The 24,001-nt window shown below is 34.9% G+C and overlaps 1 protein-coding gene across 2 annotated transcripts in view; it reads right to left on the bottom strand.

Annotated features, from left to right (window-relative positions):
• AP1G1 (adaptor related protein complex 1 subunit gamma 1) overlaps positions 1-24,001 on the bottom strand; it is a gene marked incomplete at its 5' end in the record, with an annotated part of 85,117 nt that overhangs the window by 14,448 nt on the left and 46,668 nt on the right. For both annotated transcript variants that reach the window (XM_081273902.1, XM_081273901.1), the window contains 14 exons: positions 861-987; positions 1,181-1,322; positions 2,210-2,314; positions 4,074-4,201; positions 5,389-5,478; positions 5,649-5,771; positions 8,940-8,994; positions 12,206-12,346; positions 14,581-14,694; positions 15,796-15,851; positions 19,611-19,709; positions 19,899-19,979; positions 20,437-20,532; positions 23,896-23,972. In XM_081273902.1, coding sequence (XP_081130028.1) covers positions 861-987; positions 1,181-1,322; positions 2,210-2,314; positions 4,074-4,201; positions 5,389-5,478; positions 5,649-5,771; positions 8,940-8,994; positions 12,206-12,346; positions 14,581-14,694; positions 15,796-15,851; positions 19,611-19,709; positions 19,899-19,979; positions 20,437-20,532; positions 23,896-23,972 — 1,434 coding nt within the window. The remainder of the gene's footprint in view (positions 1-860; positions 988-1,180; positions 1,323-2,209; positions 2,315-4,073; positions 4,202-5,388; positions 5,479-5,648; positions 5,772-8,939; positions 8,995-12,205; positions 12,347-14,580; positions 14,695-15,795; positions 15,852-19,610; positions 19,710-19,898; positions 19,980-20,436; positions 20,533-23,895; positions 23,973-24,001) is intronic.

The following is a 24,001-nucleotide window of genomic DNA, read 5'->3' as shown; positions in this document are numbered from 1 at the left end:
CATGAAAAGTAGTATTTTAAAATTTTGTTAAGACACAGATATAAATCATAAGCTCAGAAAGCCTGCCATATTAAGGAAAAATCATTTAGTCTGTGATGGTGAGCCTACCTGACCATTCAACATTCTTATCCTATGGCTGCTTTCTACTTGGGTCATATATGTTATAACTTCCCATTTTACCTTTAAAGAACACACTTTAACTTTTCAACTATACTTGACACTGCAATCTACGATAAAAATTATGCTCCACAGTAATAATCTCAAACACAAGGGTTCATATTATTACAGAACAAATCAATTACAAATGTCTACCATTATGAAAAAAGACAAGATAAAATATTCCCAAATGAAAAGTTATATTTGAATTAAAATTATGGACAATTTCTCTTTCAGTTGCTACAATTATTTTTAGGAAGGGTAAAAAGGAAGGGAAGAAGAAAGGTAAGCAGTAACAGGTTAATATCTCAACAAAAATGGCCACAGCTATTAAAAACTAACCATGAATAGAGAAAGACAACCAGAAAAAGTCATGTCTTTAGACACCACCTAAAGGTGAAGGGGACTTGGAATATAATCTTTTCAACCCTGAAAGAGGAAGTTCTTCCCTTTCTATCTTAAAATACTAAAAATAATTTACTCTCCAAAAATTAAAAGTCTTCAAGGAATCCCTACGAATTATCTTCATAGATCATTAGCATGGCAGCTTTTTCCCCAGATGTTGTAAAGAGTTTATTCTTCTTTTGTACTCAGCCTTTCCTATCTTCAATTAATTCATGTGCTGGAAAGTTTGTGATCAGTGTAGTTTTTCCACAAGGCCTCTATCACCATCCAAGCTTTAAATAACTCTAATCTGGCCTCACCTGTAAGGGTGATGTCTCCAAGCAAATCAAGAAGTTCTCCACCAGCAGAAGCTGGTTTGCTCGTAGGTGCAGTTGGAATAACAGGTGTTATGTCATTTCCTCCCAACAAATCCAATAAATCATTGGCCTAAATAAGGAAACATTACCTCAATTTGTTACTTGTCTATAAACTTCATCTAATGCAAGGCACTTTTAATACTTTAATAATGAAGGGAATCATCAACCAATCCAAAAGCATTAAAAGTAATCAGCCAAAACAAAATCAGTCACAAGATATGATGAGATCATTAGGAACCCCAGAGAAACAAGTACAAGGATACCTGGCTGGTGGGCTGCGGCCCAGAGGGTGGTGGTTTGGTCTCTAGTGGAGCTGGTTCTGTCTCTCCATTTGTCTGCACAATCTCAGTAGGGCCATTTGTGGTCACTTTTTCCATAACAGGCATTCTTTCAAGTAGGGCAGACCTAGAAGAATCTGAAGTGGTTAAATTCTAGGCAGTGAACATAGATTCCCTACACAAAACCATCACTATTAACTATTTTGAAGACTCCTTCTCTCTCAAACACACACACACACACACACACACACACACACACACACACACACACACAAAATAGAAGGTGGATTATAATAATACATGACCTAAATTCCTGAATAGATTAAGGGCAGGCAAGAAACTATGCATAAATAAACTGTTCAACTAAATACCAAAACATGTATTTCAATGGTAGAGAGACTGAGATGAAAAAAAGATAAATCAATAGGTGGATATAGCCAGGCATGGCGGTGGCGCATCCCTGTAATCTAGCTATTCAGAAGACAGAGGCAAGCGGTTAGCAAAGTCAAGGCCAGCTTGTATAACTCAGGGAATCCCTGTCTCAAAATAAAATTTAAAAGGGGACTGGGCATATAGCTCAGGGTACAGTGCTTATGCACAAGGTCCTGCACTCAATCCCCAGTACTGTCCAAGGGGAAAAAAAAAAGTAGACACTCTGTAATGGAAAAAAAAAATGGCAAATACCAAAATGTTAATAGTAATGGGATATGCATGAGATTATTTCTCTTGAAAGCAATACAACCCCCACTAATTAACCAAATAAAATGGAAAATGTTGCCAACTTTACAAACCTAAAAAGGACAGGGGAGTTGCAACAGAATGAAAGAATACTGTTAATTCATTTCTTTAGAGACTAGGGGCAGAACAAAAGAAGGAGCCAAGCAATGAGAATTAATTAGGGTTGGTAGGCCCACTTATGGACTGCAAAAGGAATGAGTCTCTCTTAGGGATTATTGTGACAACTTATTTAGGATGCTAAGATGCACATAACATTGCTTATTTTCTTTTGCTTACCTCATATGGTCATATTTCTTAAAAAGTGCATTATATTCTACTGCCCTCTGCTGGAGCTCTACATCAATGCTGCTTCCGTAGATGGAAACCACTTTCTTAATTCGGCTGCAGGATAAAATAACACATGATATCAAACACTCAAAAATTCATGAAAAAGAAAAAAGAGTGACTCACCAGTTTTCTGGTTAAAATTTCAAAATACTATTTTCTTAATTTACGTAATTTTTCAAAAACAAAATACTTTTATCTTTATTCATCCAATCAATACTCACCATTCATTATATATTTTATTTTATTTTTTTTTATTTTTTTTTTAAAGAGAGAGTGAAAGAGGAGAGAGAGAGAGAGAGTGAGAGAGAGAGAGAGAGAATTTTTAATATTTATTTTTTAGTTCTCGGCGGACACAACATCTTTGTTGGTATGTGGTGCTGAGGATCGAACCCGGGCCGCATGCATGCCAGGCGAGCGCGCTACCGCTTGAGCCACATCCCCAGCCCAATATATTTTAATTGTAAAGTTAGCTTTCTGGCTGATATATATCTCATACCCTAAAATCTACATAAAAGTACCAATTATTACTTTACCCCAAAAGAAACTTATACTGTCCATTATCTTCTTTAATAATAAGCTTTTAGCATCCAAATGCTAACCTCAAATTCTTGGTTCACAATTTAAAGAGTAAATCAAAAATAAATACTATTTCTTACAAGATCTTACAATAAAAACTGAAGCAGAAAGTCTAGGAGAACTAAGTTTGCTTTAAATATGCTTGGCTGGAAAACTGACCCAAGAATCAACTTTTATTCAAAAAGCCAAAAACAGATTGTAAAGATTTAATCACCCTAATACTTGTGATTCTATTCTGATTCAGACATCTCAAAATATTGTAAGTCAAAAATCCTTATATAGGGAAATAAATTCTCTACTTTAAAAAAGAAAAAAGATTACAAATCCGATATTCTTTTTTTTGTGTGTGTTGTTGTTGTTGTTGTTGTTGTAGTATATGTTCTCAATGCCTTTATTTGTTTTTATATGGTGCTAGAATGGAACCCCATGCCTAACCCTTGTGAGTGGTCTACCACTAAGCCACAGCCCCAGCCCACAAATCTGATTAAAATAAATAAATAAATAAATAAATAAGCTTCAAAAGGGAATGAGGGGGTTAGGCTGTAGCTCAGTGTCAAGAGTGCTTCCCTTGCATGTGTGAGGCACTGGGTTCGATCCTCAGCACCACATAAAAATAAACAAATAAAATAAAGGCATGCTGTCCATCTATAACTACAAAAAAAAATAAGACATTTTTTAAAAAAGAGAATGAGGGGGCTGGGGTTGTGGCTCAGTGATAAGAGCACTCGCCTGGCACGCGTGAGGCACTGGGGTTCGATCATCAGCACCACATAAAAATAAAATAAAGGTATTGTGTTCACTTACAACTAAAAAAATATTTTAAAAGATGTGGGGAGGGGGGCTGGGGATGTGGCTCAAGCGGTAGCGCGCTCGCCTGGCATGCATGCGGCCCGGGTTCGATCCTTAGCACCACATACCAACAAAGATGTTGTGTCCGCCGAGAAATAAAAAATAAATATTAAAAATTCTCTCTCTCTCTCTCTCTCTCTCTCTCTCTCTCTCTCTCTCTCTCTCACTCTCTCTTCAAAAAAAAAAAAAAAGATGTGGGGAGGAATGAGGTTGGGGAAATGAAGAGAGCAAAGTACAGATGAAATTAATCATTGTGGGTGTGGGATAATAAGTACAGGCAAACTCATTTTACCTTCTCTATGCTTTTGTCTATGCTTAAAATTTTCTATATTAAAATTTCTAAAAATTATAAAAGTATCTATTCACCCTACTTTTCCTCAATACTCACTTTACAGTACAGGTGAAACGAGTAGAAAGCTTCATAATGGCAGTGAGGGCATAACCTCGTGTTACAGAGGTGGACATATTAGAGATTAGGACACTTTCTAAAATATCCAACACTTCATCCTCTGTTACCTGTGGATTGAAAAGAAAAAAATTTAAAAAGACCACACAAATGAATGGTAAGAATAAATGCTTAAATCTAATGATCAAGTCAAAGGATGCTGCCCATCATTTTAAAAGCCTCTATCTAGGCATTATGGCACCCACCCATAATCCCAGTGACTTGGGAGCATAAGGCAGGGGAATCAAGAGTTCAAAGCCAGCCTCAGCAACTTGTGAGGCCCTAAGCAACTTAGTGAGACCCTGTCTCAAAATAAAAAATAAAATGGTCTGGGATGCACCTTAGTGGTAAACATCCATGGGTTCAATCCCCAATACCCACCCCACTCCACCCCACCACCACCTCTCCCAAAAAACAAAAAGTCTCAAACACAACCTGTACTTTGCCAGGGTAACTGTCAAGCTGTTCCATCAATCAGAATGAGGAGGCTGGGGCTGGGGCTCAGTGATAAGAGCGCTTGCCTTAAGAGCGCTCAATCAGAAGAAAGACCACTGGGGCACATTATAATTTTAAGTGGCAAACATAGAGGAAGACAAGTAAAAGATACAAAGAATTAAAGAACTATTGCCACAATTTTCTCAAAAGTCAGTCCTTTGGGCTGGGGCTGAGGCTCAGTGGTAGAGCGCTTGGCTAGCATGTGTGAGGCATTGGGTTCGATCCTCAGCGCCGCATAAAAGTAAATAAATAAAATAAAGGTACTGTGTTCATCTATATATAAAAATCAGTCTTTTCCAGGTGTGGTGGCACACTCCTGTAATCTCAGCAACCCTAGAGGCTGAGGCAGGAGGATCACAAGTTCAAGGCCAGCATCAGCAATTTAGCAAGCACCTAAGCAACTTAGCAAGAACCTGTCTAAAAAAAAATCAAAACGGGCTGGAGATGTAGCTCAGTACCTGGGTTCAATCCCTAGTACTCCAGAAAATAAAATCCTTTGATGTAAAAGAAAATGGAAACCTAAGTTTTGGTTTTGGTGGTCGGAACTAAACCCAAGGCTATACACACTCTACTACTGAGGTACATCCCCAGCCCCAGTAAAATGGTTTTTAAATCTCAACACTCCAGTAAGTTCTGTCTTCAAAACTGGCACATTTCCCAGTGTAGTTCCATTATTACTTCTTTACAAACTTTTCAAGAAATCAAAATCAACTCCCATTAAACCTGTTTTTTCCCCTCCTTAATCAAGAGTGACAAGAGGTACCTGAATAGGCTCTTCCTCTTCACATTGGCCAGATACAAGAAGATCACCATATTCACCTATACACCATGCAGCTACTTGTACCAAAGGTTGCTGTCAAAAGAAAGTCAGGACTTTAATTTTTCCAAAAACACTTAATGCAAATTCATCATCTAATCAAAAGGTCAAAACTGAACACATCTAGAGTGTTAGTAACAGTGGAATACAGAAAAACAAAACTGTAATTCTTTCCAAGTATAAACAATGGCAAATGAAGTACTTACTTGAGAATAATCACCAAGAATTGCTTTGTACAAGCGCTGAACAGTGTAGGCATGCATCTCCACACTATTGGTTATTAACTGGATCAAATTGGGCACTGCATCATCACGAACATAACTTCCTGCCTAAAAGGAAATTCAGAGTTACGCTTAGAAACACAGAGCAATGGTAACAAATGTTTTACCAAATGTTTTACCAAATGTTATTGAAAAAAGCACTATTAAAAACCACCCTCCAATAAGCCAGATTCCAATTCTCAGGTCTACATGCAGCTTAAAATTCAAAGCCTTACTTTAAAATATGTTGTTAGATTTTAATTTTTAAAAAATCATCTCTTGTTCCAAATTAAAAGCAAAACATAAAGTTTCAAAATTTCAAGAAAGACCTAAAATTTCAAAAATTTAAGACATTAACTAGGAACTTAATTACAACTACCTGTCACTTATTATAAGTTCCCAACACTGGTGTCTGAATCATATGTGCAAAGTAAATGTCACAGGAAACAGGGGCAGCTCTGAACATTGCAAAAGGGCATGTTAAGTTTTTAAAAACAAGTTTATATTTAAAATATCAAAATGTCCTTTATAAACTATTTACAAATCTTATACAATCAATCATAGTCCTAGGAATGGAAGATATTTGTATTTAATTATTCATCCTCCATCGCCCACCCACCTTTTTAATTTGCTCAATTTAATGTTCTCTTAACTATTAGAATTTGAGATAGTATTTGCAATCATGGAACAAAGAAAACCATTTAACCTATTGGGAAAATATACCTTGGGCTTATTACAGCATTATAACAGGCTTTGTAGGACATACAAACAGTGACATGCCTAATATTACCACCCTTGGTCAATGGCCCATTACTGAACAAAATAGCAAAGCTGACTTGTAAGACTGAGACCAGGTCTAATTGTGTATTTTTTTTTTGGGGGGGGGGGGGTGGATCTAGCTGATCAGAGTGCTTACTCCAGTTAAGAAACACAAAGATGGGAAAAGTTTCGAAAAATGATCAAAAACAAAGTGAGAAGCTTTTGAAAAAGAGAGAAAGAAAGAAAAGAAAAAGGTAATGTGTGATGAGACCTGGATATTTACATTCTTCCCTAACTAGAAAAAACAAAGTGCCTTTTTTTTATGTGGTGCTGAGGATCAAACCCAGTGCCTCACACATGCTAAGCAAGTGCTCTACCACCAATCCAGAACCCCAGACAACAAAGAGCTTTTCTGTTGTTTTTTATTTGTTTGTTTTTTGGGGTTTTTTGTTTGTTTGATTTTGGTACCAGGGATTGAGCCCAGAGACATTTAACCACTGAGCCACATCCAAAGCCCTTTTTGTATTGTATTTAGAGACAGGGTCTAACTAAGTTGCTTAGGGTTGCACTAAATTGCTGAGGCTGGCTTTGAACTCAAAATCCTCCTGCCTCAGCCTCCCAAGCAGCTGGGATTACAGGAGTACACCACAGCGCCCAGTAGCAAAGTGCTTTTAAGTAAGATAAAGCATCAGTATGATCTAAATAACAATTACAAATTACTACACAAACATCAATCAGCAGGAAACAGCTTCCCAAATTCCTATTGAAACAAAGAGAAATCACATTCTAGGCCATAAAAGAAAAAAAAAAATCAACAAATTTAAATAATAGAAATCATATAAAGTATGTTCTTAGACTACAATGGCATTAAACTAGGTACCAGTAATGAAAACGAAAAAAAAAAAAAAAAAAAACCTGGAAAATTCCCAAACATTTGAAGATTAAAACAGCACACATCTAAATAACACAGGGGTCAAAGAAGACATTACAAGAAAATTAGTAGACCAGTATCTCTGAGGAACATGGGTACAAAAATCTTCAACAAAATATTAACAAATCAAACCCCACAATGTACATAATGAATTATATACCATAATCATGGGATATTTATTCCAGTCACATAGGTTGGTTCAACATTCAAAAATCAATGCAATACAGGCAAAAGAAAAAAATACAGTATGATCTTAAGAAGAGAATGCAGGGGCTGGGGTTGTGGCTCAGTGGTAGAGCACTCACCAAGCATGTGTGAGGCACTGGGTTCAAGCCTCAGCACCACATAAAGATAAATAAATAAACGTATTGTCTACCTACAACTAAAAAATAAAATAAAAAATAAAAAAAGAAGAGAATGCAAGTCAAATGAAAAAGAAAAGCAGTATTTTAAAAAAAAGTTTTACATTTTCATAAACATTTTAAAAAGCTCTAATTTTCCTTTTCTTCTAGGCCTTACAAAAATTGTCATGGAGAAAACAAGTTTATTTAAAATATCTTATTAACTTTTTAATATTTTATAGTTGTTGACGGGCTTTTATTTTTTATTTATTTATATGCACTACTGAGAATCAAACCCAATGCCTCACCCTTGGTAGGCAAGCACTCTATACCACTAAGCCACAACCCCAGCCCCTCTTATTAACTTTTAACCTTCTAAAAAATTAATTTATGATAGGCAAACCAGAGTGAGATTTTTTGTTTTTTTAATGTTTGGGGTTTTTTTTAGTATCAGGGATTGAACCCAGGGGTGCTTAACTAGTAACCCAGGGGTGCTTAACTAGTGAGCTACATCCCCAACCCTTTTTATTCATTTATTTTTACTTTGAGACAGGGTCTTGGTTAAGTTGCTTAGAGCCTCACAGAGTTGCTGAGGCTGGCTTTGAATTATATACCATAATCATTGGATATTTATTCCAGCCACAGTCCTTACAGTCCTTTTCCTGCAGTCTCCCAGTTGCTAGGATTACAGGCATACACCACTGCACCCAGCTACTCTAGACAAACTAGAAACTACCATGCCCCAGATAGAATTCCATGAAATAAATACATCTAAATCATAATTTTAATGGTATCATTGCATCCTACTGATGTTTCATAATTAACCAATTCCTCTTTGGGAATTACTAGTGGTTTCTAGTTTATCCCTATATAAACAAGATTGTGATGGGTATCATTGCATCCTACTGATGTTTCATAATTAACCAATTCCTCTTTGGGAATTACTAGTGGTTTCTAGTTTGTCCCTATATAAACAAGATTGCGATGAACACTTTTATATGTACTTTTTAGTGCACTTGGACTTTTTTATTTTTCTATAGCATTTTTCCCATAGCATTTATCCCTTCCCAATATTATATTATATATTTCCCCACAAATTTCCAATCTCTCCTACTAGCATCTAAGTTCCAGGCGAACAAGGGCTGTCTACCTCATTTCTCAGTCCACTCCATCACTTAGTAAAGGATGAATGAAAAGGCTACTTACGGTTGTTAGAACACGCATAATTGTGTCTATATGCCACCGTTTGGAAGGTGCATACCTGAGAAAGCAATGGCACAAGTAAAAAAATTGAAACTGGTAAACTATACTGTATTTAGTGACTTTTGAAAATCCTGCCCCTACAGTCTGTTCTAGGTTCCCTGGTTAAGTGATTATATTTGGAGACATTTTATCATCGAACCTAGCAGCATTTGTCATTTTGAAGGATGATGAAATACAATCAAACTCAAATGTTTCCCATAAGACTGCAACAGCAGTATCTAGGCTGAAAAATGGGACTTTGTCTCAGTTTCTCAGAAAACAAACCATATACAGTCAGAGCAGGAGGAATAAAGAACAAAAAAGAAAAAGAACTTTCCCCAGACCCAGAAAACACTAGGACTGTGAACTTATTCCCTTAAATTTAGGGTGGAAAAAGAGAAAGAATACCCATACTGATAAAATCTTGGGGTACTTCCTCCTTCAAGTTCTACACAAACTTCAATTCAGATGCTATATAACTCTTCCATTCTCTTCAAGCAATAACCTCATAGATGAGAGGTTGAAGAATAGATTAAGAGTTGAATTGATTTTGTAAAGGTGGGATGTTGCTTGGTTTTGGCAAACATGCTTAACTGTTGGCTATAATGATTTTCTTATACTTAACTTTAAGATTAGCAGCCTGAAATAAATGTTATATTTTTTAGCCAAAATGATTATAGTATTTCCCCCATATTTTAAACATGCTTTCAAAAAGTTCCAAGGCAGCAAGGTGATTCAACATATGGAAATCAATAAATATAATTCATCACATCAATAGACTTAAAGACATAATAAATGATTATATCAATTGATGAAGAGACATATGGAAATCAATAAATATAATTCATCATATCAATAGACTTAAAGACATAATAAGAATCATATGATTATATCAATTGATGCAGAGAAAGCTTTTGACAAAATACAGCACCCTTTAATGTTCAAAACACTAGAAAAACTAGGGATAGTAGGAACATAACTCAACATTGTAAAAGCAATCTATGCTAAACCTAAGGCCAGCAACATTCTAAATGGAGAAACATTAAAGGCATTCCTTCTAAAAACTAAAACAAGACAGGGATGCCCTCTTTCACCACTTCTATTCAACATAGTCCTTCAAACTCTAGCCAGAGGAATTAGACAGAGGAAAACCATTAAAGTGATATGGATAGGAAAAGAATAACTAAATCTATCATTATTTACTGACAACACCATTCTATACTTAGAGGATCCAAAAAACTCCACCAGAAAACTTCTAGAATTAATTAATGAATTCAGCAAAGTAGCAGGACATAAAATCAACACCCATAAATCAAATGCATTTCTATATATCAGTGATGAATCCTCTTAAAGAGAACTTAGGAAAACTATCCCATTCATAATAGCCTCAAAAAAATAATATCTGGGAATCAAATTAACAAGAGGTGAAAGACCTCTACAATAAAAACAACAAAACACTAAAGAAAGAAACTGAAGAAGACTTAAGAAGATGGAAAGATCTCCCATGCTCTTGGACACGCAAAATTAATATTGTCAAAATGGTCATACTACCAAGAGCACTATACATATTCAATGCAATCCCAATCAAAATCCCAAAGGCATTCCTTATAGAAATAGAAAAAGCAATCATGAAATTCACTTGGAAAAATAAGAGACCTAGAATAGCCAAAGCAATATTTAGCAAGAAGAGTGAAACAGGAGGCTTCACAATGCCAGACCTTAAACTATACTACAAAGCTATAGTAACAAAACAGCATGGTATTGGCACCAAAATAGACATATAGACCAATGGTACAGAATAGAAAACACAGAGACAAACCCACATAAATACAGTTATCTCATACTAGACAAAGGCACCAAAAACAAACATTGGAGAAAAGATAGCCTATTCAACAAATGGTGCTGGGAGATTGGAAATCCACATGCAGCAAAATGAAAATGAATCCCTATCTCTCACCATGCACAAAACTCAACTCAAAGTGGATCAAGGACCTAGGAATTAATCCAGAGACTCTCTGCCTAATAAAAGAAAAAGCAGGCCCAAATCTTCATGTTGGATTAGGCCCTGACTTCCTTAACAAGACTCCTAAAGCGCAAGAAATAAAATCAAGAATTAATAAATGGGATGGACTCAAACTAAAAAACTTCTTCTAAGCAAAAGAAACAATCAATGATATGAACAGAGCCTACATTTGGGGAGCAAATTTTTGCCACATACATCAGATAGAACACTAATCTCCAGGATATATAAAGAACTCAAAAAACTTAACACCAAAAAAAACAAACAACCCAATTGATAAATGTGCTAAGGAGCTGAACACACACTTCTCAGAAGATATACATTCAATCAACAATTATATGAAAAAATGTTCAACATTTCTAGTAATTAGAGAAATGCAAATCAAACTAAGATTTCATCTCATGCCAGTCAGAATGGCAGTTATCAAGAATATAGACAACAATAAATGTTAGTGAGGATATGGAGGAAAATACACACTCATACATTATTGGTGGGACTGCAAACTGGTGCAAGCAATCTGGAAAGCAGTATGAAGATTCCTTAGAAAACGGAATGGAACCATCATTTGACCCAGCTATCCCACTCTCGGTCTATACCCAAAGGACTTAAAATCAGCATACTATAGTAACGCAGCCACATCAATGTTCATAGCAGCTCAATTCACAATAGCTAAACTGTGGAAACAACCTAGATGCCCTTCAATAGATGAATGGATAAAGAAACTGTGGTATATATACACAGTGGAACATTACTCATCATTAAAAGAGAATAAAATTATGGCATTTTCAAGTAAATGGATGGGGTTGGAGAAATATCATCCTAAGCAAAGTAAGTCAATCACAAAAAACCAAAGGCTAAATGTTTTCTCTGATAAGTGGATGCTGATCCATAATGGGGAGAGGGGAGGCATGGGAAAAATGGAATAACTTTGACTGAGGAAAGGGGAGGGAGGGGACAGAGTGGAAGGAGGGCGAATGGGGGCAAGAAAGATGGTGGAATGAGATGGACATCATTACATGTACATTTATGACTGCACCTACAGTGTGACGCTACATCATGTACAACCACAGATATGTAAAGTTGTGCTGCAATTGTGTACAATGAATCAAAATGCATTCTGAGGTCATGTATACCTAATTAAAATAAATTAATTAATTTTAAAATAAGTTCAAAGCACCTTTTACCAACAAAAGTAAAAATAAAATCTTACTTTTCTGCAGCAAGAAAGATTCCAGATGCACAGTCTGCCTTAAATTCTGGCTCACAGGAATCCAGAAAATAAAGTAATTCCTTCATCATGCCTCGGATATTATTCCCATTTACGAGGGCAAAACTCAATTCCATTGCACGCCTTGCAGAAGGGCAAATTAAAAAAAAAATTATGATATTTACAGTGGAAATGAAAAAAAGTCCCAGGTATGATGTCCCAGAACACCAAGTGCTGACATATGTGCTAATGTTCTTGTATAATCTTGTGAGCCCAATCTTACAAGCAAGGTAACCAAGGAGGTTTATTCTTATGTAATCTAATTTAGTTCTGATATTCTGAATCTTAATTAAACACTTTTCTTCAAAAATCCCTGAGAAATACTTTATTGATGACCAAAAATGCAGTTTTGGGTTCAACAATCTAGTCCATAAAACTGAAATTCATAATACCCAAGAGGCTGAAAAAGAGAGGCAACAAAATCATTACCCAATAGTAATTATGTCTTTGCATTATTCCTTAAAATATGATATATTCACTCACCACATTATACTTTTAGAAGATATAACACCATTTACATCAAGATATATGTAAAATTAAAACAAACTGAAAGGGAAAATGAGGGCCTTAAAGAGGAAACAAGCATGTGCTATGACTGCAAATAAGATTACCTATAAATGCCTATCAAATTTGGTAACAAATGCAAAATTAAAAATATTTAACATACCAAAATACTACATGTATTTTTTCATATTGGGTAAAAAAATTAAATACTCCAAATATATTGATTTTCAAAAAATAACTATTTGATAATTTCATAATACTTTCATACAAGCAAAACCTCAATCCTAAAATGCAACTTGCTCTAATACTTAATTTATATATATTAATTCAATCAATCCTATATAATCCTACAAAGTAGGTACTCCTCTGTCTGCATTTTACATGCGAGGCAACTGAGGCACTGAATGGCTAAGTAATTTGACCCACACTGTCAGCGTAGAACCAGCATTTAAAATGAGGCAGGTCTAGCTCCAGAGTCTAAGCTCTTATTGTTCTATATCCTGTCAAAGAGACAAAGGTTTTAGTTTTGAAATTCAAAGCCCAGTAATAAGCTATAGAAAAACAATAAAATAAGAGTCAGAAGGCTTTATTTCTATTCGCAGGACTGCCCCTTACAAATGTTAAGGTTCAGGGTAAATAATTTGATCTGGTCAGGACTATATTTTAACTACTATATTTTAACTAACTGGGGGGTAGGAAGTAATTGTCTAACCTCTCTCACTGGCTTCCTCTGAGAACCAACTGAGAATGTGCTTATAAAATCCTATACAAGGGCTGGGGATATAGCTCAGTTGGTAGAGTTCCTGCCTTGCATGCACAAGGCCCTAGGTTCAATCCCCAGCACCACACACACGAAAAAAAAATTATATAATATCTCCTATACAAGCTGGACATGGTGGTACATGCTTGTAACCCCAGTGACTTGGGCAGCTGATGCAAGAGGGATTACAAGTTTGAGGGCAGCCTCAGCAATCAGCAAGGCCCTATCTCAAAATTTAAAAAGGGCTGGGGATGCAGGTCAGTGTAAGATACCCCTGGGTTCAGTCCCCAGTACCAAAAAATAAAATCTTTTGCAAAGCATTAAATGAAAGTTAGTATTCCGAGTTTAGATCTTATCTTTAGATTGTCCAAGAACTTAGACCCTGATTTGTACAAACAAAAGAAATTCGTTATCAAACATTTTGTTAACCGAATGGTTTCAAAGATCGTTTTACAACTTCTTTATTCTGTATTTGAACATATAACCAAAATTTTTTCAATGATAACTATGGCTAGGTTTTCTAAGAGGAAAACCAGCAGAGTACATCATTCATTCTTGAGAGAAGAGATTTATGCATTTTGACAGTGCTACTGGCTGCCTAACAGTCATTCCTAGATGTAAGAAACAAAGCTACCTCCAGTATGCTAGGTCATAAATACTGTGAAAAATGTGTGCTGTCAGCAATTTGAGTTTCAGCATCGTGTAAGACACTTAGCCGATGGATCACTCCTTATTTTCATCCTCCAACACACAAAGCACAGTATCTGTATTAAGTAAACTTTTGACAACTTATCTGTACTGTTATATCTATCAAAGAATCAAAGACAACTTCAGTGTGCACTTAAGTATTTCCTATTGGTCTCCTAAATTGACCTAAATGCCTAAAAAAAAGGATTCACTCTACAGAGAGTTTATTTCTGAACACAATGACTAAAAACATAAAATGTCAACACTCTCTCAGAACTCTTGTATGTAGGGGGGCATAGAATATCAATAACCAGTTTCTCTCACTTTATTTAACAAAAACACTGAACTGAGAGTCTCAGTTTGTTACCGTTTTATTGAGACATCCAAATCTTTTAGACAGTCCACAATTGTGCTTCTGTGCCTCTGTACTGCATTATGATCTGTCTGCACAGTCTTCAACAAAGATGTCAGAGCTACATATCTGGATGAAACAAAGTTGCAGAATAACAGTTAAAATGCAAAATTTTCCTTTGCCTAAATGATGACAAAGATGACTTAATGGATAAGGGCAAGCTCATATTGTAAAATATTTAAAAGTAAAGACAGAGTTAATGAGTATAAAGATAACATTTTTAAAGGCATAAAAGACAGCATAATCTATAGTGGCAACCAGGAAAAGCTTTGGATTTAGATTTGCTTTCAAAGTCAAAGTTAAATTTCTAAAAGTAATCAACTTAACTCTTTCAAAATCTTCCAAAACACTAAAACAAAATAAGCACCTATACCTTTATATACCTTTAAAAGCTGCCTTACCCCCAAAATGCAAGAGGATGTTATTTTAATTTTATCATTTGAGTTTTCTCTGCTTTTATTTAATGGTGGTACCCAAACTGACTCTATAAAAAATTTGAGGTTTAAGATGCAAGTGCTTAAAAATTCTTTTAGGAGAAGACAATTCAAGGTGCCACAATGTTTATTTCTACATCTTCTCCTGCTTAAGATTATTAGAAAGAAAAATCTTTCCTGATTGGAAAAAAATAGCAAGCAAACTATATATACATGAAAATAACTAAATAAAGATAATATTGATCAATTCAAAAACCAGCTAGATTTCTCAAAGATGTTCCAGATTTACAAATCTGAAAATGTACTTTTCTTACTAATTTAGAGCAGGGGTCAACAAACTATAGCCCACCTGCAAAAATCAAGTCTTCTACTATTTTTGTAAATCAATTTTTATAGAACACAGCCATACTCACTATTCATATATGATTTATGATTACTTTCTTGCTAAAGGACAGAGTTGAACAATTGCTACAGAGACCCTGTAGCCCAAAAAGTCCAAAATACATCCATATGACCCTTTACAGAAAGTTTGCTGACTACTGACTTATGAATAGGAGTAAAAATTAAAACCATAAAGAAAACCTTCAAATTATTTACAAAATGTTAGTTTTAAGATCAAACTAAAGGTTATGAAATTCTACATATATTGCATAATACCTATATAATCTTCAGCAAAGGCACTCTTGAAAATACTGAGTTGTAATACTCAATACAAGATATTTTTCAGTAGACTTACCTAATATTTTTGTCATTGTTCAATAAGAAACGACCCAGGATATTTATGGCTAAAACCTAAAAAAAAAAAAGCAAAAGTTAAAAATCTAGAAAATTGAAACATTTACATTGTTTCCTAATACTAAAGGATCACTTCTTGGTCCCTGGTGGGGGACCAAATTATTTAAAAGTGACAGTTTGTACCTATAGACTACTAGAACAAATATATCTAAGGGTAAACTCTTAAAAATCATATTCTATTTCAACAGTAGCTGTTGGAAGATTCAGTTTTAAGGTTTTAATATTGTTCATAGAAAAATATCATTGGTATGGTCCCTTTGGAGAACAACCTGGCAATAATTATAAATATTTAAAATTAAAATCTAGGAAACACTTATTCTCGTGAAATGTTTCCAAATTCTAGAATAAAAAATAAAAATAAAACCAATTGAGATTTTAAAAAAGGAAAAGAAAAACCAAAGTCCTCTGCTTCAACAATTTCAATTCTAAGGCAGGTGCAGTGTTGCACACCTATAATTCCAGTTACTCAGGAGGCTTAGGCAAGAAGGACTCAAGTTCAAGGACAGCGCCTTTAACTTAGTGAGATGCAATCCCAAAATAAAAAGGGCTGGAGATGTAGCTCAGTGATAGAGCACACCCTGGGTTGAATTATTACCAATACCAGAAAAAGTAAAAAATTCAATTCTAGGAATTTATCTGACAAACAATTGTACATACGTATAAAAGTCTGTTGCAGCACTACCAGCATATCACAATGATGGGAGACATCCTAAATGTGCATTATTAGCAAATCTGCTAAATATACTACTAACACAGCTATACAATGGAATCCTAAGCAGTCATTAAAAATAATGAATTCAGACACAAGGTACAGCAAGGATAGCCTTAAAGATATCAAGCTAAGTGAAATAAAATAAATAGAAAAGAACAAATACTATTATGATTACACCTACATAAAATATTATGACATTGTAAAATATATTTGGTCTTTGTCCTCATTGCCTGGAACACAACTCCTAAATCCCTTGGAATTTATTGGGTCATGGTAACACCTTTAGTTCTAGTGAAGTGATTTTTAATAGGCTCCTAGATAACCTCAAGGTAGGGTTGGTTTGCCATAGAAACCCCAGCGTTGGAGTGTTCAGTCTCATGCCCAGGCTCTAGGGATGGCAGGGGTGCTAAAGGTCATGCTGATGACCAACTGCCAGTGATCTAATTAAGTGTGCCTACATAATGAGGCCTCCATAAAAACTCAAAAGGACAGGGTTCCTAGGAGTTTCTGGACAGATAAACACATAAGAATTTCCTGAAGAGCATCATACATGTAGAAAGCAGAGAAGCCCCCAATCATTCCCACATATCTTCCCTTATAAATCTCTCCCACCTGTAGCCTTTTCAATATCCTTTATAACAAATTGATATACCTAAGTAAAATGTTTCCCTTTGTTCTGAGATACTCTAGTAAATTATTCAAACAAGAGTAGGGATGATATGAGAACCTAGATTTACAGATGTTTAGTTAAAGCATAGGTCATCCACACTTGTGATTGGCATATGAAACGGGACATAGTATTGTGAGACTTTACCCTTATCCTGTGGGATATGATGCTACCTCCAAGTGACATTGCAAGAAGTAAATTAAAGTGGAAGACATTCAAGTAGTATCTGCTGGAGAATCACTCATTGTATGAGTAACATTCCTACACATCTGGTGTCAAAAATTAAATGTTGAGCCAGGTAGGTGGCACACGCATGTAATCCCAGAGGCACCAGAGGCTCAGACGGAGGATTTCGAGTTCAAAGCCAGCCTCAGCAACGGCGAAGCACTAAGCAACACAGTGAGGCCCTGTCTCTCAATAAATTATAAAATAGGGCTGGGGATGTGGCTCAGTGGTTGAGTGCCCCTAAATTCAATCCCCAGTACCAAAAAAAAAAAAAAAAATTAAGTGTTGAGAAATATGTAAGAGGAGCTAGAAAACACTTTTCCCCCCCATATCTTTTCAGAGGTACCTGAAGTAATCAAATTCACAGAGCAAAAAAACAGAAAGGTAGATGCCAGGGATTTGAGGCAGTATAGAATAAACAGTTATTGTTTAATGAAGACAGAGTTTGGGAAAATGATAAGAAGTTCTGGGGGAAAATGGTAGTACAAGGTACACAAAGGTATTAATGCCAATAAACTATATACATTTAAAAATAGTAAATTTTATGTTACATATATTTTATCACAATTCAGAACAAAAAATAAGACTGGTCTCCAGACATCAATATGGAATGAACTACAAAATAATGTGAGCTGAACAAAGTAAGACATAGGGCAATACCCAAGATATGTTACAATCCTGTCTGAAAAGAAGGAAAAAACTTAACCCAAGTTGCTTTGGTGATATGACTGGCTATTGTAAAGATACTATATTCTGGTTAGTAAATCTGTTTCTTTTAAGGCTTTGGGTTATCAACTCTAATATTAATAAATAAATGACTGAATTAATAAATACATTTGGGAGAAGGGACAACTTCTCTTTACAGAACTCCAATTATTTAATAAAGGAAAAAATGAAGGATATAGAAAACTACCATTAAAACACTATCTTCATATTACTGCAAGCAAGATCCCCAGATGGGTATCAAAACTGATGGGCAAAAGTCTGTAAACAGAAAATTTACAGTTTCCAAGTGTTTCCCCCCCAAATATTCTTAATTACAAGGAAAAAACAGTAACTTTACAGTGAGGAGAACCCAGCAATCACCACCTTAACCAAATGATCAATGATCATAAAATATATTAACCTCACAAATATATTTTATATAACATATATATATATACACACACACAATATATATGTATGCATTTCCTGATACAATCAAATGAGAAGGGGACATCATTTTTGTAATAGTTTTGCCAAAAAAAGCATAATCTTACTCTACAAAATTACCAAAAAATATCAGAAAGATTCAAATTGAGGCATATTCTACAAGGTAACTTATCAGTACTTTTCAAAAGTCAAATTCGTGAAACAAAGAAAAACTGAGAAACTGTCAAAGATTAGAGGAAACTACGGAAAAAAGACAATTAAGTGCAATGTGTGATAATGGACTGGCTCCTAGAACAAAAAATAAACATCAGTAGAAAAATTAGTGAAACATTAATAAAGTTTATAATTTAATTAGTAGTATAGTATTAATATTTATTAGTTTCTCAGTCTTGATAATTATGCTATAATTTTGCAAGGTCTTAACTTGAAACATCCTGGGTGAAGGACATAGTGTATATTAGAACTGTGAAATATTTTTGCAACTGTAAGTCTAAAATTATTTGAAATAAAGAGTTTATTAAAGTGGAGAGAAGAAAAATGCATGCATAGACACATTTAAATATGGATAAAATGTCTAAACATACAATAGAAAATACTACCAGCATTTCCTTCTGGAAGAACTGACAGGCTACACACATGAAAGCTACAAGACAAACATTTTCTTCCCTGTGTACCTTTAGTATTGCTTACTCTATTTGTCCATTCCTTAAAAATAAAAACAAATCTATTCAAATATGTCTTGTTTGAAATTGTGGTTCTAGTAAAAGTTTATTCTGAAATGTTTCTTTGTATTTACAATCTCAAAATATCTAACTATACCTAAGTCTTCCAGACTATTATCAATGGTAAGCCTTCAATGGGAATGATAATTCACATGCCAAAAACACAGCATTATGCATTTTTACAAAATCTCTTCCTTAAGTCTAATTCCAAATGGAATCCAGTTCCTAGATAATCAATCTAAATAAAATGTTTAGGGCAAAAAATATTTCAGACTTACTCGCAGTCCACTCTCTGATTTAATATCCATGATAGTCAAAACCGTTTCATAGAGAATAGCATTTCCTACATTTTTACTAGTCTCTGTATTAGTGGCAACCTGAAAAGACAGAGTATGGTACAAAAGTGAGAAAACAACATTTCCAGAAACTATCCAGAGGCAATGAGCTATTTTGTGATTATGGCCACCAATGAGAAAACAAAGTTGCCTCATATAGTAATCACAATCATTCCACTTCCTGCTAGATGAAAATGAGTTTTTCATACAATTCAAGTTGGGTCTACTCACCTGTGCTAATATGTCATTCATAGCTTCACTTGAGTCATCATCATTTCGTCCTAAAATTCTTAATAACCGCAAAATTCGTACCTAATATGCAAAATATAGCAAGGATCAATAAATTATGCCTGGCACAAAGAAATCTTAAATTGGTATGAAATTCAAATTGTTGAAATTAAGTCTTAGACCCCATCAAAAATACTAAGTCAGAAGAATTTTAAACACTATTTTTAGAGAAACTATCCATATGCCTCTATGCCTAATGAAGTTCTTAGACAACCCATTCTTCACTGCTCCACAGCTAAAGGATACCACTTGCAGACATATTATGTTGATTCAAGTGTCTAAGTAGTGAATAATTCTGACTATTAAAATTGTAGTTTTATTCTATTAAAGTAATAAAATGAAGAACTGTGTCCCTGTTCATTAATATAGTTAGCTTAATTATCTAATTTCTACCCAATACAAATTTAAGGGGAAGAAAATAGCCTATTCAAAATATATTAAGTTCACATGATATTTATTCAAAATGTTTTATCAACCTCACCTGCAAAAAGGGGTCACTGATACCAGAAACATCATGTTCTGGGGAATATCCGGACATGATGAGGTTCTTTAGAATACGAACTAATTGGGGCACAAGCTGCAGAAAAGAGAGATGCATCAAAAACAAACAAAGACAAAACAGTGAATACCTAAGAATTTCTCTTGAATAAGCAAGTCCTTTGGTTCAAAAAAGGATGCAAGGGTCTGAGTCCAGGAAATTCTATTGATACAAATATGGTGCTATATTAATGTTTGAAAAATATAAAGTGGAGTACTTAGGCCAAAAACTCAAGAAATAATATGTATTTTGTCAAAATAAAACAAACCAGACTTTTTTACTCCAGAGTTAAATATGCAAAGATATTACAAATAATGATGGATCCGAAAGCCCATAGGAATCAAGTAAAACATATGCCTGTACACTGCATTTTTACTTCTGTACAACCTGACACATATGGTTGGCAAAAAATGTTAGATACTTCCCAAAGGTCTGCTTTTTTATCCATTCAAATATTTGAATATAAAATGCTATCACAACAAAATATAACTGGTTATCTTATTAAAATTACGGCCTTAAAGCCTACCACCTCAAAAAGAGAAAACTTAGAGCTAGTTATGTCCTCTTGCAACAAACAGGAAATACCAAAGCCATCAACATTAACTAAGTGAAATAACACATGAAGAAAATATACCTTTTGCCTTAAGAAAATACAAAGTTATAAATAATTTCCCCTCCCTCTTCTTAATTCACATGACACAACTTCGTTGCAACTTAATATCAGCACTTATCTATACACATTTCTTTGTGGCCTGTTTTTTATTTTATCAATGAGACTACACATTCCTAATGGTGAGGTGCTCCCTTGTCCATTAGAGTCATGACACATAGAAGAGGCAATGTTATTGCCACACTGAATTTAATAGATGCTTTCTTTATATATTGACATGCATTTCACTTCTGTTGATAATTACTTGATGTTAAAACTCTACTCCAAAAGGTTCACCACAATCAACTTCCCTATCTCCAACTAAAAACTCAACTTATGTAAACAACTCTATTGGCCTAAAATTGAATAAAGAAGTATCCAAAGTGAAACACACTACATCTTTTTGTAGTCTATCTAAATAGTTCCAACTTTGCTATAACTCAATTTTATTTTTTTCACATTGTAATTAGACTCTGTTCCCTCAATACTCTTCAAGCTTCAAAGAGGGCTGAAATTAAAATAAAAATCCAACCTATACTCAAGGCATGCACTCAAAACATTAAGACCACTTCTAAATGCAAGAGAACACAATCTCTGTAAATTTAAGTAAGTTTGGCCATAATACCTCAGAATTTAGTGAGTCATTAAGTCACCTAATCAAAACTCTAATTCGGACAACTTCAAGAATAAGACAAGATTAAACAATGGAGATGTGTAAATTCTAAACAAATCCTCTTTAAATCTGTCAACTGTGGGAAAACTGTGTAGAGATAAGCAGCTCACCTTGCATACTTCCCAAAGGTCTGCTTTTCTATTTTTTAGTACTATACATAACCCTAATTACTTTTCAAATCTGGTTTAGTTCTTGGAGAAGTCCTTTTTCCTTGGGCTACTAAACTGTTTTATTAACATAAGGCCAGCACATCACATACGATTACCCTGGGACAGAAAGCACAAATGTCTAGATGTTCAGCATACAAATTCTTGTAATTCAGATTTAATTTCAGACAAAAATACAAGTTACTAAAACTGATGACAGGACAAACAAAATAAAATGACAAAGGGTAAGGCTGCAGCCATGAAAATCAGTTGGTGCCCACCTACTGTACCTCTAAATCCTTTTAATATTCCAAACATCTAGGCAAGATTATGTCCAGGTAAGAAGAAAATAAAATCTCTAAGTCTGAAGTGAAAGCTCAGTAGCATTCTCAGAGCTTTTTAAAGTATGAGGTTACCCACACATGGCTCTAAAATATCTAATGCAAATAGAAGCAATGTTTTGTGTCCAGGCTCCAGACTGATCTGGAATTGCTATCACCAAAGTGACCAGGAAACCGTTCAAAGTTTCTCAAGTATAGATCAAGGAAAGGCAGAGGAGAGGACATACAATTCAAGAAAGGCTGCAACTGAAATCCAAGGCTGACTCTGGAGTCAGGAGTTTAAATGACAAGACGAAAACTGGACTGGGGAGTTAGCAAAAAACACTAGAACAAATAATCCACAGTATTAAGCACAGCTTCAGCATTAGTATAATTTAAAAGCCACATCTGTGGATGGATACACAAAAGCTTCTAAGGACCTAATGCCAGCATGCACCATCTAAAAGAGTGTTAATTCTTACCTTTTCATTCTAACATACAGCAGGATTCCAAACAGACAACAGGAACAAAACATATAAAGCAAGCATTAGGGACAGATACGGGTCTCATACTATTTTACAATAATTTATCAAGACATGAACATCTAAAGGGGAGGAAAAGCAAAAAATAAAAAATAAAAAAAAAATCTGCTATTACATCTTTTTTTTTTTGAGAGAGAGAGAATTTTTAATATTTATTTTTTAGTTCTTGGCGGACACAACATCTTTGTTGGTATTTGGTGCTGAGGATCAAACCCGGGCCGCACGCATGCCAGGCGAGCGCGCTACCTCTTGAGCCACATCCCCAGCCCTTGCTATTACATCTAAAATGCAAAATGAGCCCCATTCATGGAGGGATCAGCATCCTATAAAAGAAATTAAATACATGTAATTACTCAAAGAACAAACTTTCTTTGAGTCTTCCTGCCTACTGCCTTCTAAATGAAGTATAGAAATAACACTGTCCACTTTAAAATGCTAGTAAAGAAGGAAGGGGGGAACTTAAGAAAGCTAGGACTTCAGGGCTGGGGTTGTAGCTCGGTGGTAGAGCGCTTGCCTAGCACATGTAAGGCACTGGGTTCAATCCTCAGCACCACATAAGTAAATAGATAAACAGATAGATAGATAAGTAAATAAAATAAAGGTATTGTGTCCATCTATTTAAAAAAAGAAAGAAAGAAAAGGTAGGACTTCCATCACAGGAGTCAATGGCTTAAAGTGAACATTGGGTAATTTAAAAAAAAAAAAAAAATCAAATTTTGGTTTGCAGTTTTCACCTTTAAAACAAAGAAAACTATCTGCCTTTAAAAAAAAAACTACTTGTAATGTGACCTCAGGTTACATTTCCTGACTCAATGTGAAAACAGCAAATAAAACACTTACTATGTCTGCCAACAAGAAAAGAATTCTCTTGGAAAAGGAAAATACTGTATTAATGCCAGTTCTTATATACCTAAATCTGGCTTCCAGCCCTACAACACAGCAGGGCTAGTTAAATCCATTATTCAGCTCCATAGCTTGCTTTCAAAAGAAAGTTGTAAGTGATAAAATCATTTACTTTTCAGGAAATCACTTTCCAATCAAGAAAGGCTTAGGCATACAGAATGGCACCTACCTTTCTGAAATGTGCAAGCATATCTGGGCTGCGCTCACACATTTCTGTGAGAAGGACTACAGATGTGTGAAGGACACCTGAAAGAAAAGAGCAAAGGAAAACTAAA

The sequence above is a fragment of the Spermophilus citellus genome (assembly GCF_964194105.1).
Source record: "Spermophilus citellus genome assembly, chromosome: 18".
NCBI classification, from domain to species: domain Eukaryota; kingdom Metazoa; phylum Chordata; class Mammalia; order Rodentia; family Sciuridae; genus Spermophilus; species Spermophilus citellus.
The sequence above is the reverse complement of the archived record's forward strand: the minus strand, read 5'-3'. Positions and strand labels throughout refer to the sequence as shown.